The sequence below is a fragment of the Pristiophorus japonicus genome, chromosome 1 (genome assembly GCF_044704955.1).
Source record: "Pristiophorus japonicus isolate sPriJap1 chromosome 1, sPriJap1.hap1, whole genome shotgun sequence".
In the NCBI taxonomy this organism is placed as follows: Eukaryota; Metazoa; Chordata; class Chondrichthyes; family Pristiophoridae; genus Pristiophorus; species Pristiophorus japonicus.
Window position 1 is genome coordinate 322,229,467 of NC_091977.1, and position 13,816 is coordinate 322,243,282.

At 45.9% G+C, this 13,816-nt stretch overlaps 2 protein-coding genes across 4 annotated transcripts in view; one reads left to right on the forward strand and one right to left on the reverse strand.

The window, feature by feature from the left end:
• tbc1d31 (TBC1 domain family, member 31) overlaps positions 1–13,625 on the reverse strand; it is a 92,676-nt gene extending 79,051 nt beyond the window's left edge. For 2 of the 3 annotated variants that reach the window (XM_070888713.1, XM_070888727.1), the window contains exons 1-2: positions 9,107–9,406; positions 1,138–1,284 (exon numbers count right to left, since the gene is read on the reverse strand). In XM_070888713.1, the coding sequence (XP_070744814.1) occupies positions 1,138–1,284; positions 9,107–9,183 (224 nt within the window). In that variant the 5' untranslated portion in view covers positions 9,184–9,406. Of the gene's footprint in view, positions 1–1,137; positions 1,285–9,106; positions 9,407–10,984; positions 11,076–13,536 lie in introns of those variants that run through there. The other variant, XM_070888719.1, reaches the window with a different exon arrangement.
• derl1 (derlin 1) overlaps positions 13,082–13,816 on the forward strand; it is a 30,852-nt gene continuing 30,117 nt past the window's right edge. Inside the window, exon 1 of the mRNA XM_070888737.1 lies at positions 13,082–13,417. Coding sequence (XP_070744838.1) covers positions 13,259–13,417 — 159 coding nt within the window. The 5' untranslated portion in view covers positions 13,082–13,258. The remainder of the gene's footprint in view (positions 13,418–13,816) is intronic.

Sequence of the window (13,816 nt, forward strand, 5' to 3'; positions counted from 1 at the left end):
GAAATGACAGAGCCAGTCCCCTCTGTACCATGCATATTATCACATTCCTATTTGGGATCTGGCACCATATGCTTACAGTCTGTGTTGAGTCAATGCACTGGAAAGATTACAGCCAGGTAGATTTCCATTCTGTGCATCCACCACCCAAAACCCAGGACCTCCCTTTGCCAGTTATTTAATTGCATCGCAAAACTCTACATGGCAATAACTACCCTTCTTAAATGACTTGAAGAGGACAAAATTACAACTGCTCACCCTGGTCCAATTATGCCATGCCTTCTAACCTGTCTCACTGGAAGACTACACTGGCTCTTGACAGGAGATCCAACTGGTTTGCACTAATATTTATTAGCACTTGTGCAAGGTGCACCTAACTTTGCTTTCTCTTCCCTCCTTAAAACCTCTATTCCCAGTTATTTAACATTATGTGTAGATATAATTGTTTTGCTCCAGCTCCCTGGTGAGGACTGCTCCAACGGCTCAGTGGGTAACACCATCTCCTGGTGTGGTACCATACAAAACAAGAAAATTCCAGGTTTGAGCCTTAGTATGCAGCAGACCATTGCAGGTAGTACAGTTGGCTTCAATGTCCCCGGCTTAAAAGGAAGGGGGCAGGGTAGAGGAAGAAAAGAGAAAGCAGGCTGCCGAGTAGAGAATATAAAATAAAATTGTTAGGCTGAGTCAATGCTTCACATCACACTGCTGGCCAATTTATTGTCGCATTCAGTTTTTTTGAAGCATACCTGTTTTTATATAGATGGAGTATTACCCCTGGATCTAAAAACCAAAGGTTACTAGAGTTACAACAATTTATATAGCGCCTTTAATGCAAGGCGCTTCAGAGGAATAACATTTGAGCACCTAGCCACATAGGGAGATATTAGGACATATGACTAAAAGCTTAGACAAAGAGGTAGGTTTTAAGAAACCTCTTAAAAGGAAAGAGGTAGAGAGACAGAGAGGTTTAAGGAGGGAATTCCAGAGCTGAGAGCCTTGGCAGCTGAAGGCATGGCCGGCAGTGATGGAGCGATTAAAATCAGGGATGCAAAAGAGGCCAGAATATAATATGACTATCAGTGAATGTTGCTCGATGTTGGCATTCCTTTGTTCAAGTAAAAAGTATTCAAAGTAACTTACCTATTTCTGCTCAAGTCAAAGACGTAGATATTGCCCTGGTGGTCACCAGCAAGAAAAGCTTCCCCTGCAGTATCAAATGCAACGTGAAGGAATCGAATGATCTTCGAGTGATAGCCCACCACACCATGAACAACATTTACTATGACACTGTTTAAAAACAAAACAAAATTGACACAGATTTAGAAAAATTGGTAAAACTATCAAAGTCACAATATTTTATGGGATTGAGCACCAGAATGATTTCAGCTGACTAGCAACTAACTGGGACAAACATACATTTATACATATATTTTTATAAATATACAAACATACATTGAAGATTTGGAATATATATTTTCAAGGGCAGTTTGCAAGCGTTCATTATTGTACTCTCCTAAAATATTGCAGATATAGCAAGAAAGAGGCTGTTCAGCCCTTCGTGTCTACTCGTGCTAGCTCTTCAGCTGGGGCCCTGTGGGTTACGGCACTTCAAGTACATAGCCAGGTACATTTTAAATGCGATGAGGATTTCTGCATCTATCACCCTTTCAGGCAGTGAGTTCCAGACCCCCACCACCCTCTGGGTGAAAAAAGTTATCCTCAATTCCCCTCTAATCCTTCTAGCAATTATTTTAAATCTATGTCCCCTGGTTGTTAACCTCTCTACTAAGGGAAATAGGTCTTTCCTATCCACTCTATGTAGGCCCCTCATAATTTTATACACCTCAATTAAATCTTCCTACAGCCTTCCAAAACATTTGGAAAACTTTCCAGAAGAATTATGCTCTACTTTCATCACATAAACATCGATATATAAAAGGATCGATATATATAGCGCATAAATTCACATGATTTACGTTATACCTTCTATTTAGCAAGTTAAAAAAGACTTGAGATATTTGTAACAAAGGTAGTGCTATTTAAAAAATAAAATGCACAGTCCACTAAATCTACAATTATATTAGATAACAATGATCAAAAACAACTGGATCATTCCATGGGCTCAGGAAATAAATACATTACATGCCAGGATACTAAGCCAGAAAAACCAGGAAGGCCTCTTGTTTGATCCCAGGCCTGTGCTAAAAGAGCTGATCTTAGTTGGGGCCACTGTGAGAAGCAAAACACGCCTCAGATTTACTGGGTTACAGGACCTTTGGAAGGACGGAGGGTAAGCCAGGGTTCTCTTTCCTGATCTCCATCCACTGATACCTTGCTGTACAGTTTATATGCTGTGAGTGATAGATCATTGGAGCTCAGCTAGGGTTACCAACTCTATTCCTGGAGGTGTTGTGACATAGGCCCGGAATTTGCGGTAGTAATAACGACTAAACTGTTAGCGTCGCTGTTATTACTTTAATGATGATGATGATGATGACTTTGTAAAACTGACAGCAACTTCTGGCATCCATCATCATCATCATCATAAGCAGTCCCTCAGGATTGAGAAAGTCTTACTTCCACTCTAAAAATGAGTCCTTAGGCGACTGAACAGTTCAATACGAGAACCACAGTCCCTGTCACAGGTGGGACAGATAGTCGTTGAGGGAAAGAGTGGGTGGGACAGGTTTGCTGCCTGCGCTTGATCTCTGCATGCTCTCGGCGATGAGACTCAAGGTGCTCAGCGCCCTCCCGGATGCACTTCCTCCACTTAGGGCGGTCTTTGGCCAGGGACTCCCAGGCGTCAGTGAGAATGTTGCATTTTATCAGGGAGGCTTTGAGGGTGTCCTTGTAACGTTTCCTCTGCCCACCTTTGGATCGCTTGCCGTGAAGGAGTTTTGGAAGTCTCGTGTTTGGCATGCGAACAATGTGGCCTGCCCAGTGGAGCTGATCAAGTGTGGTCAGTGCTTCAATGCTGGGGATGTTGGCCTGGTCGAGGACGTCAACGTTGGTGCGTCTGTCCTCCAAGGGGATTTGCAGGATCTTGCGGAGACATCGTTGGTGGTATTTCTCCAGCGACTTGAGGTGTCTACTGTGTATCCACAAATGCGCAGTTAAACGCGAAAATCCGGAAGTTGCTGTCAGCGATACCATACTCCTCCACAGACCGCGCTGTTGCAGTCTTTGCAGATGGAATCAATTAGAAATCACTGATTTGTCATGAACTTACATAAAAACATAGAAATTTACAGTGCAGAAGGCGGCCATTTTGGCCCATCGTGTCCACGCCGGCCGACAAAGTGCCGCACGGCCCTTGGTCAGCAGCCCTAAAGGTTACATATAAACCTATGAACAATGACGGAAAGACAAAGAGCACCCAGCCCAGCTAGTCCGCCTCACACAACTGCGGCACCCCTTATACTGAAACATTCTACACTCCACCCCAACCGGAGCCATGTGATCTCCTGGGAGAGGCAAAAACCAGATAAAAACCCAGGCCAAGTTAGGGAGAAAAAATCTGGGAAAATTCCTCTCTGACCCATCCAGGCGATCGAAACTAGTCCAGATCATCAACCTGGTCGTATTCTATTCCCTGCAGTAATTACCATTATATCTGCGCCGTCCAACAAAAGGTCATCCAGTCTAATCCCAATTACTAGCTCTAGGTTCGTAGCCCTGCAGGTGCCCATCCAACCATCTCTTAAAAGTGGTGAGGGTTTCTGCATCCACCACTCTTCCAAGCAACAAGTTCCAGATCCCCACAACCCTCTGCGTAAAGAAGCCCCCCCCCAATGCCCTCTAAACCTTCCACCAACCACCTTATAACTATGCTACCTCGTTCTAGACCCCTCCACCAATGGAAATAGACCCTTACTATCCATTATGTCCAGGCCCCTCAATACTTTGTACATCTCAATGAGGTCTCCTCTTAACCTCCTCTGTTGCAATGAGAACAAACCCAGCCTATCCAATCTGTCCTCATAAGTAAGATTCTCCATTCCAGGCAGCATCCTAGTAAATCTCCTCTGCACCCTCTCTAGTGCAATACGGCGACCAAAACTGCACGCAGTACTCTGGCTGTGGCCTAACCGAAGTATTATACAATTTAAGCCTAACCTCCCTGCTCTTATATTCTATGCCTCGGCCAATAAAGGAAAGCATTCCGTATGCCTTCTTAACCACCTTATCCACCTGGCCTGCTACTTTCAGGGATCTCCAAGGTCCCTTTGTTCATCTACACTATTAAGTGGTCTACCGCCTAATGTGTATACCCTTTCCTTATTAGCCCTCCCAAAGTGCATCACCTCACGCTTCTCTGAATTAAATTCAGCTATTTACACACCATTCTCACTGTAAGGACCAACAAAAATGTTCAGTCTTGTTCGGTTAGGAGCAACTGAGTTTTTAAATGACATATTGTTGTGTATGTGTAATGTATGTACTGTAACACTAGACCACTGAATGTATCTTCACACTGTATACACAATACTTGTACCACCAGAGGGTGCTACTGGTGGAGACCTAAGGGTCACCTGCACACTGCAGGTAACCAAGTATAAAAGGGAGCTCACCTCATTGTGTCCTCACTCAAGGAGCTGCAATAAACGGACTAAGGTTGCAACAGTTCAAGTACAATACCTTACCTCGTGGAGTTATTATTACAGTGCTTGCATATACTACACATATCAAGTAATAATTAATGCTGAACAACCTTTCTAGCCCTGAAAAACTCATTTTACAAGTATGGAGTCTCATTCCTTTAAAAGAACATTTAAAAATTGCAGGTTTTAAAGAAAATCATTTTTTTTTTAAAGTTTGTGCTCTGGAATTTACATTACTTCCTTAACCCCCGTGTGTGTGTCCTAATCTTTATTTCACTCTCTGTACAATGATTTAAATATGTTTTATATTCCCTGCTTTTTACTTTCGGCTTTGTCGTCTGTGAGAATTCTTCAATCCGATTGGCGACCAGCCTGCCTGCTGCTTGCCCTGTTGCTGGACGCTACAGAGCCCCTGTAGAAGGCGCTAAATTCAAAGTGACATCAGAAGAACATAAGAAATAGGAACCGGAGTAGGCCATACGGCCCCTCGAGCCTGCTCCGCCATTCAATAAGATCATGGCTGATCTGATCATGGACTCAGCTCCACTTCCCCGTCCACTCCCCATAACCCCATAGCGTTTAAAAAACTGTCTATTTCTGTCTTAAATTTACTCAATGTTCCAGCTTCCACAGCTCTCTGAGGCAGCGAATTCCACAGATTTACAACCCTCTGAGAGAAGAAATTTCTCCTCATCTTAGTTTTAAATGGGCGGCCCCTTATTCTAAGATTATGTCCCCTAGTTCTAGTCTCCCCCATCAGTGGAAATATCCTCTCTGCATCCACCTTGTCAAGCCCCCTCATAATCTTATACGTTTCGATTAGATCACCTCTCATTCTTCTGAACGCCAATGAGTAGAGGCTCAATCTAATCAACTTTTCCTCATAAGTCAACCCCCTCATCTCCGGAATCAACCCAGTGAACCTTCTCTGAACGGCCTCCAAAGCAAGCAGATCCTTTCGTAAATATGGATACCAAAATTGCACGCAGTATTCCAGGTGTGACCTCACCAATACCTTATATAGCTGTAGCAAGACTTCTCTACTTTTATACTCCATCCCCTTTGCAATAAAGGCCAAGATTCTATTGGCCTTCCTGATCACTTGCTGTAACTGCATACTATCCTTTTGTGTTTCATGCACAAGTACCCCCAGGTCCCGCTGTACTGCAGCACTTTGTAATCTTTCTTCATTTAAATAATAACTTGTTCTTTGATTTTTTTTCTGCCAAAGTGCATGACCTCACACTTTCCAACATTATACTCCATCTGCCAAATTTTTGCCCACTCACTTAGCCTGTCTATGTCCTTTTGCAGATTTTTTGTGTCCTCCTTGCACATTGCTTTTCCTCCCATCTTTGTATCGTCAGCAAATTTGAATTGAGGAAGTCGGCACTGTAGAGCCCGATAAAACTTTGTGGAATGCTTTTTCCGACGTCAAGAGGCATATGATATGGGTTTCTTCGCTGCTGACTGCAAAATCTGAGCTAAGATCTCTCGTCACAAACCGCCTTGCGCAGTCAAATAACAACCCCCTCCCCAGCCCGTAATCTCCAATCTTTTTATAACCAGTAAACAAAAGTATTCAAATAAAATGGGGGGGGGGAAAGCACAATTTATTTTTTAACACCCCTATGATTTATCACCTGGGGTTGCTCGCAGCAGTATCCCTCAGGAGATTAATCTCCAAATCCTGGAGACAGCAGGGCAATCCCAAAGATGCCAGGCAACGTTCCCACTAAGCTGCGCGGGCACACAATGAATGGTCTGGCGATCCCGTGTAGGCTGCTTCAATGCAAGAAATCGTGCAGACTCAAAATTTGAATGGACAGCGCACCAAAAAAAAATTACTGGGAACAATCCCGGGGCAGTTCCTGGAGACTCGGGGGGGCAATCCCTCAATTCCCAGAGACCAATCCTTCAATCACTGGAGACTCCAGGGGGCACGGACACCAATCCCTCAATACCTGGAGCATCTGAGGGAGGGGGTGAATCCTGTCTCCAGGCTGTTACTTGTGGGATACCGCAAGGATCAGTGCTTGGGCCCCAGCTATTCACAATCTGTATCAATGATTTGGATGAGGGGACCAAATGCAATACATTTAAGTTTGCTGATGATACAAAGCTAGATGGGAATATAAGTTGTGAGGAGGGATGCAAAGAGACTTCAAGGGGATATAGATAGGCTAAGTGAATGGGCAAGATCATGGCAGATGGAATATAGTGTGGAGAAATGTGAAGTTATCTTCTTTTTTGGTAGGAAAAATGGAAAAGCAGAATATTTTTGAAATGGTAAGAGATTGGGAAATATTGGCGTTCAGTGGGACCTGGATATCCCTGTACATGAATCATTGAAAGTTAACATACAGGTACAGTAAGCAATTAAGAAAGCAAATGGTATGTTGGCCTTTATTACAAGATGTCTTACTGTAATTATATAGGGCCCTGGTGAGATCACATCTGGAGTATTGTATACAGTTTTGGTCTCCTTACCTACGAAAGGATAAACTTGCCAGAGAGGAAATGCAACAAAGGTTCATTACAGAGATTCCCGGGATGGGGGGGATGGTCCTATGAGGAGAGATTGAGCAGACTAGGCTTATATTCTCTAGAGTTTAGAAGAATGAGAGGTGATCTCATTGAAACATACAAAATTCTTATAGGGCTCGATAGGGTAGATGTTTCCCCTGGCTGGGGAGTCTAGAACTAGGGGTCACAGTCTCTCAGAATAAGGGGTCGGCCATTTAGGACTGAGATAAGGAGAAATTTCTTCACTCAGAGGGTGGTGAATCTTTGGAATTTTCTGCCCCAGAGGGCTGTGGAGGCTCAGTCTTTGAGTATATTCAATAGATCAATAGAGATCAATAGATTTTTGGATATTAAGGGAATCAAGGGATATGGGGATAGTGGAGTTGAGGTCGAAGATCAGCCATGTATATTGAATGGCAGAGCAGGCTCGAGGGGTCGAATAACCTACTCCTATTTCTTATGTTACTTGGGGGAGGGGGGGGCATTCCCTCAATCCCTGGAGACTGGGGGGGGGGGAAGGGGAAACGGGACAATCGCTCAATCTCTGGAGACTGGGGGGGGGGGGTTGTGGGAGGACAGACAATCCCTTAATTCCTGGAGACTTGGGGGGAGAAGAGGACGGACAATCCCTGGAAATGGGGGAAGAGGACGGGGGGGGGGTGGGAGGGAGAGGACAGACAATCCCTCAATCCCTGGAGACTGGGGTGGGGGGAGGGAGGGAGGACAGTCCCTCAATCCCTGGAGACTGGGGGGGGGGGGGGAGGTGGACAATCCTTGGAGACTGGGGGGGGGGGGGGGGAGGGGGGATGGACAATCCCTGGAGACTGGGGGTGGGGGGGCGGGGTGAGGACGGACAATCCCTCAATCCCCAATCCCTGGAGACAGGGGGGGGGGGAGATGGACAATCCCTGGAGACTGGGGAGGGGGGGAAGAGGACGGACAGTCCCTCAATCCCTGGAGACTGGGGGGGGGGGGAGGGGGGGGGAGATGGACAATCCCTGGAGACTGGGGGGGGGGGGGAGAAAGAGGACGGACAGTCCCTCAATCCCTGGAGACTGGGGGGGGGGGGATGGACAATCCCTGGAGACTCGGGGAGGGGGGGAAGAGGACGGACAGTCCCTCAATCCCTGGAGACTGGGGGGAGATGGACAATCCCTGGAGACGGGGGGGGGGGGGGATGGACAATCCCTGGAGACTGGGGGGGATGGACAATCCCTGGAGACGGGGGGGGGAGGGGATGGACAATCCTTGGAGACTGGGGGGGGGGGGGGGGGGATGGACAATCCCTGGAGACGGGGGGGGGGGATGGACAATCCCTGGAGACTGGGGAGGGGGGGGGGGGATGGACAATCCCTGGAGACTCGGGGGGGGGGGAAGAAGACGGACAGTCCCTCAATCCCTGGAGACTCGGGGGGGGGGGGATGGACAATCCCTAGAGACTCTGGGGGGGGGGGGAAGAGGACGGACAGTCCCTCAATCCCTGGAGACTGGGGGGAGATGGACAATCCCTGGAGACTGGGGGGGGGGGGGGGAGGACGGACAGTCCCTCAATCCCTGGAGACTCGGGGGGATGGACAATCCCTGGAGACTCGGGGGGGGGGATGGACAATCCCTGGAGACTGGAGGGGGGGTGGGTTACAATCCCTCAATCCCTGGAGACTGGGGGGGGGATGGACAATCCCCGGAGACTCGGGGGGGGGGGGGGATGGACAATCCCTGGAGACTCGGGGGGGGGGGGGGGGGGGATGGACAATCCCTGGAGACGGGGGGGGGATGGACAATCCCTGGAGACTGGAGGGGGGGGGTACAATCCCTCAATCCCGGGAGACTGGGGGCAATCCCTCAATCCCTGGAGATTGGGGGGGCCGGACAATCCCTCAATCCCTGGCTACACCCGGGGGAAACATCCCAGACTCAGCAGCGATGCCCCCACAGTCGAATAGGCGCGCATTATGCACATGTCACAAGGAGGGCCATTTTACCCGTCGGCTAGTGAGGGTCTGGGCTTCCGATGCCAGATCTTGCCGTGCTCCTTGGGGCCGATGTCGGTGCTCTGCATCCTGCTCCCTCCGGTTGACGGTTGGTGGGACACTGCCTCACTCACTGACTGATAGGCCGCCGCCACACGGCGCCAAACTCAAATTCTCCCCTTCACCTCCTCCTACTGCGCAAACATCGCCGGCTAAAGACGGCCAAACCACGAAACAAAATATAAACTCTCTAAATCAAGTTAGCAAAGTAGGAAAAAAAGCCCATCCTCAAAATAACAAACTTCAGCCGCTTCTCCGCCACTGCGCATGTGCATCTGCCGTCGCGCCTGCTGGGAATTGTAGGTTTATTTGATTGCAGTTTAGCTGCTTGGTGCATGCAGGAAATACTATTGTGATTTAATTTGTTAAGTTTCCTTTTTTCCCCTCTTTGCTATGATTTGGGTGCTTATTGTTTGCGCCCCTCCAAAAAGGATGCCCTTTTGTTAGATTTATTTTATTTGGTTGATGGCCCAGTATCTCAAGAGTTCAATTCAAAGAGGAAGTTGCTCAGGGAAGTTGATTCTGGAGTACAGTTAGTTATTGTCAATCCTCCAGGATTATCCAAGCGCTTGCAGGAATTAAAGATTAACCTCTTGGTCACTGCTGCTGTCAACCTGGGAGAAAAATCATAGGGGCATATTAAAAAAACTGTTTTTGATCGTTCTCCTTAAGACTCTCCTTAAAACCTACCTCATTGACTTGCCCAAATATCTCTTTATGTGGCTCGGTGTCACATCACTCCTGTGAAGCTCCTTTGAATGTTTTACTATGTTAAATGAACCATATAAATGCAAATTGTTGTTGTTGAACACACTTGTTTATTAGTTATAAAAATCTTGACGATGGCATAAAAAGGCAGTTTGACTCAGTGGAATAGTTGGAGGTCATGTTATGCAATCTCCAGGATTACATCCAACCAGAGTTGGTAACGCAGCTGGAGTTGAAACTGTTGATTGAACTCCACGGCCCTCTGCTTGAGAGACCTGTGCTTTACAGTTAAAGCTGTTCAGCTCTCTTGCCTTTTTGTTTCCGTTATACAGAAAGTTTCTTTACTTTCTCCTTTTATTAAAAACCATCTTGAGAAATAGCTTTAGAAATGAAAGGTCATCGAGCTTTCAATGAAGGTAGAACCCTACATTGAAATAAGGGAGCTCACATGCCAGAAGTTCAGCAGACTTCTGATGCATTCATGCTCTTGTTTCTGTTGGTTGCATAAGTGTCGGCAACCTGTGACCTATGCGCCTTTGCAATCTGGCCTTCCAAGCCTAGACAACGCAGATCTCCGAGGCCACATATAAAGCTTAAATCGACATTCCCATTAATTTGTGTAAACTTAAGTTGCTATTACATGTTGTATGCCTTTTCTTAATGAAACTATAAAGAAGACACTAGGTTATGATACATTATATATTGTAGTATTCAAATATTAAGGTAATCAAATCAAGGAGTTCAGCAGATTAGAAACCATTGAAGTTTGATGGCTGTGGTGATCATATATACCCAACATTATTGCAGCAGAATTCATTTGTTATGCATTAGCCTGAATGGAGTGTGAAATAATAAGCATATATAGTAAAGAAAGTACTTGCATTTATATGTCCCCAGGATTTTCCAAACTGCTTTACAGCCAATAAAGTGGTTTTTCAAAGTGTAGTCACTGTTGGCAAATGCACAACCAATTTGTGCAGTGCAAAGTCCCACAAACAGCAATGAGGGAAATGATCAGATAATCTGATCTAGCAGAGTTGGTTGAGGGATAAATATTACCATGAGAACTGCCCTGCTCTTCTTCAAATAGCACGATTACTCAGCCATTCATATTTACATTACCTTAAGCTCATGCACTTTTCTTCGACCTATTGCTGCGAGAAAGACAGGAAATAAAGACAGGAAATGCTGGAAGCATTTAATAGGTCAGGTTCTGCCAAGAGAGAGAAACAAAGTTAATGTTTTAGGTTGATCTGAACTGGAAAAAATTTGTGATTTAATAGGTTTTAAGCAAGTACAGAGCAGGGAATTTGGCGGGGGGGGGGGGGGGCGTGAGGAAAAAACAGAAGGAAAGGCCTGTGATAGAGTATAAAGCAGGAGAGATAAAATGACAACAGGGATGAAGGTGCAAAGCGAAAGGGGATGAACATAAGAATTAGGAGCAGGAGTAGGCCATTCTGCCCCTTGAGCCTGCTCCGCCATTCAATGAGATCATGGCTGATCTTCTACCTCAACTCCATATTCCCATATCCCTTGATTCCCTTAATATCCAAAAGTCTATCGATCTCTGTCTTGAATATACTCCAAGACTGAGCCTCCACAGTCCTCTACGCTAGAGAATTCCAAAGATTCACCACCCTCTGCGTGAAGAAGTTTCTCCTTATCTCTGTCCTAAATAGCCGACCCCTTATTCAGAGACTGTGACCCTTGGTTCTAGAGTCCTCAGCCAGAGGAAACATCCCCCCTGCATCTACCCTGTCAAGCCCTGTAAGAATTTTGTATGTTTCAATGAGATCACCTCTCATTCTTCTAAACTCTAGAGAATATAGGCCTAGTTTATCAATCTACTTAGATGTGGCCCTTACGGCTAAAGGGATCAGGGTGTATGGAGAGAAGGCAGGGATGGGTATTGAGGTTGCATGATCAGCCATGATTATATTGATTGGCGGTGCAGGCTCGAAGGGCCGAATGGTCTGCTCCTGCACCTATTTTCTATGTTTCTATGTAATCTCTCCTCATAGGACAATCCCCCCATCCCAGGAATCAGTCTGGTGAACCTTCATTGCACTCCCTCAATGGCAAGTATATCCTTCCTTTGGTAAGGAGACCAAAACTGTGCACAATACTCCAGGTGCAGTTTTACCAGGGCCTTACATAATTGCAGTAAGACGCCTTTACTGTTATACTCAAATCCTCTTGTAATAAAGGCCAACATACAATTTGCTCTCTTAATTGCTTGCTGTACCTGCATGTTCACTTTCAGTGATTTGTGTACAAGGATACCCAGGGTCTTCTGAACACAAACATTTCCCAATCTTGCACCATTTCAAAAATACTCTGCTTTTCTATTTTTCCTACCAAAGTGGATTAACTTCACATTTCTCTACATTATATTCCATTTGCCATGTTCTTGCCCACTCACTTAGCCTGTCTATATCCCCTTAAAGTCTCTTTGTATCCTCCTCACAACTTACATTCCCACCTAGCTTTGTATCATCAGCAAACTTGGATATATTACATTTGGTCCCCTCATCCAAATCATTGATTTGGATTGTGAATAGCTGGGGCCCAAGCATTGATCCTTGTGGCACCCCACTAGTTACAGCCTGCCAACCCAAACATGACCCATTTATTCCTACTCTCTGTTTTCTGTCCGTTAACCAATCCTCAATCCATGCTAGTATATTATCCCCAATCCCATGAGCCCTAATTATATTCAATAACCTCTTGTATGGCACCTTATTGAATGCCTTCTGAAAATCCAAATACATCACATCCACTGGTCCTCCCCTTATCTATTCTGCTAGTTACAACCTCAAAAAACTCTTAACAGATTTTTCAAACATGATTTCCCTTTCATATATCCATGTTGACTGCCCAATTCTATTATTATTTTCTGAGTGCCCTGTTACCACGTCTTTAATAATAGACTGTAGTATTTTCCCTATTACTGATGTCAGGCTAACTGGTCTGTAGTTCCCTGTTTTCTCTCTGTCTCCTTTCTGGTAATGGGACAAGCAAGCAGAATATGGGTCTAGAGGAGGTATACATAGGAATAGCAGAATCATCAACAGCTGCCATCCGAAAAATTGGGAGCAGAGGTTATGATCTGAAATTGTTGAACTGAATGAGCCCGGAAGGCTGACTATCTTGGCCTGTTTGTGTGCTGTAAGATGCTGTGTGACAGTGCAGCGCAGCTGATTACTCTGTGACCCGGAAGCTGTGAGGTGGCCGTGTGTCGGGCAGCCACGTCAGGGGAAGTAGGGCCTTTTTCCAGCATCCCCTTGGGTAATCGGAGAGCGGCGGCGGCCCGTGCCGGGCCCTGACACCGTGAGTGAGTGAGTGAGTGAAGTGTGTGTGTGTTGGCCGGTCCCCCAGTCCCGTTTGAAGAGCGCGATGGCGGAGAGCGGCCTAGGCGAGTGGTACCGCAGCATCCCCCTGGTTACCAGGTACTGGTTCACGGGCAGTGTGATCTTCCCCGTCCTGGAGAGGTTGAACATGCTCAGCGCCAGATCTTTAGTGCTGTGGTCGGAGCGTTTCTTCAACAACTTCCAGGTACAGTAACACCTTTATCAATCACTGGTAACACCCGCTGGGGCTGTTTGTTGCCTTGGGGGGGGTCAAGAGAAGCTCGAACCCCCACTTTGTAAACGTTTCCTCACCTCACAACTTACATTCTAAAATATAAATGAAATTAAGGGAATTGCCTCCTCAAAGTCCATTCTGATTTGATTCTGCTCCTCCTTGATGACTTGACATTTTATGTTGGCAGTAAAACCCAAGGCAGGTAATAATAACCTTTTACAAAAGCAAAATACTGCGGATGCTGGAAATCCCGGAATTAAAACCCGAATGACCTTTTAGTTTGTAGGAAGCAGGTTGTGTATAGTAGTAAGAAGGGGATGTCACTTTTTCTGATAGTTCAATAATCATTTTTTTTAAATAGTGTATCAT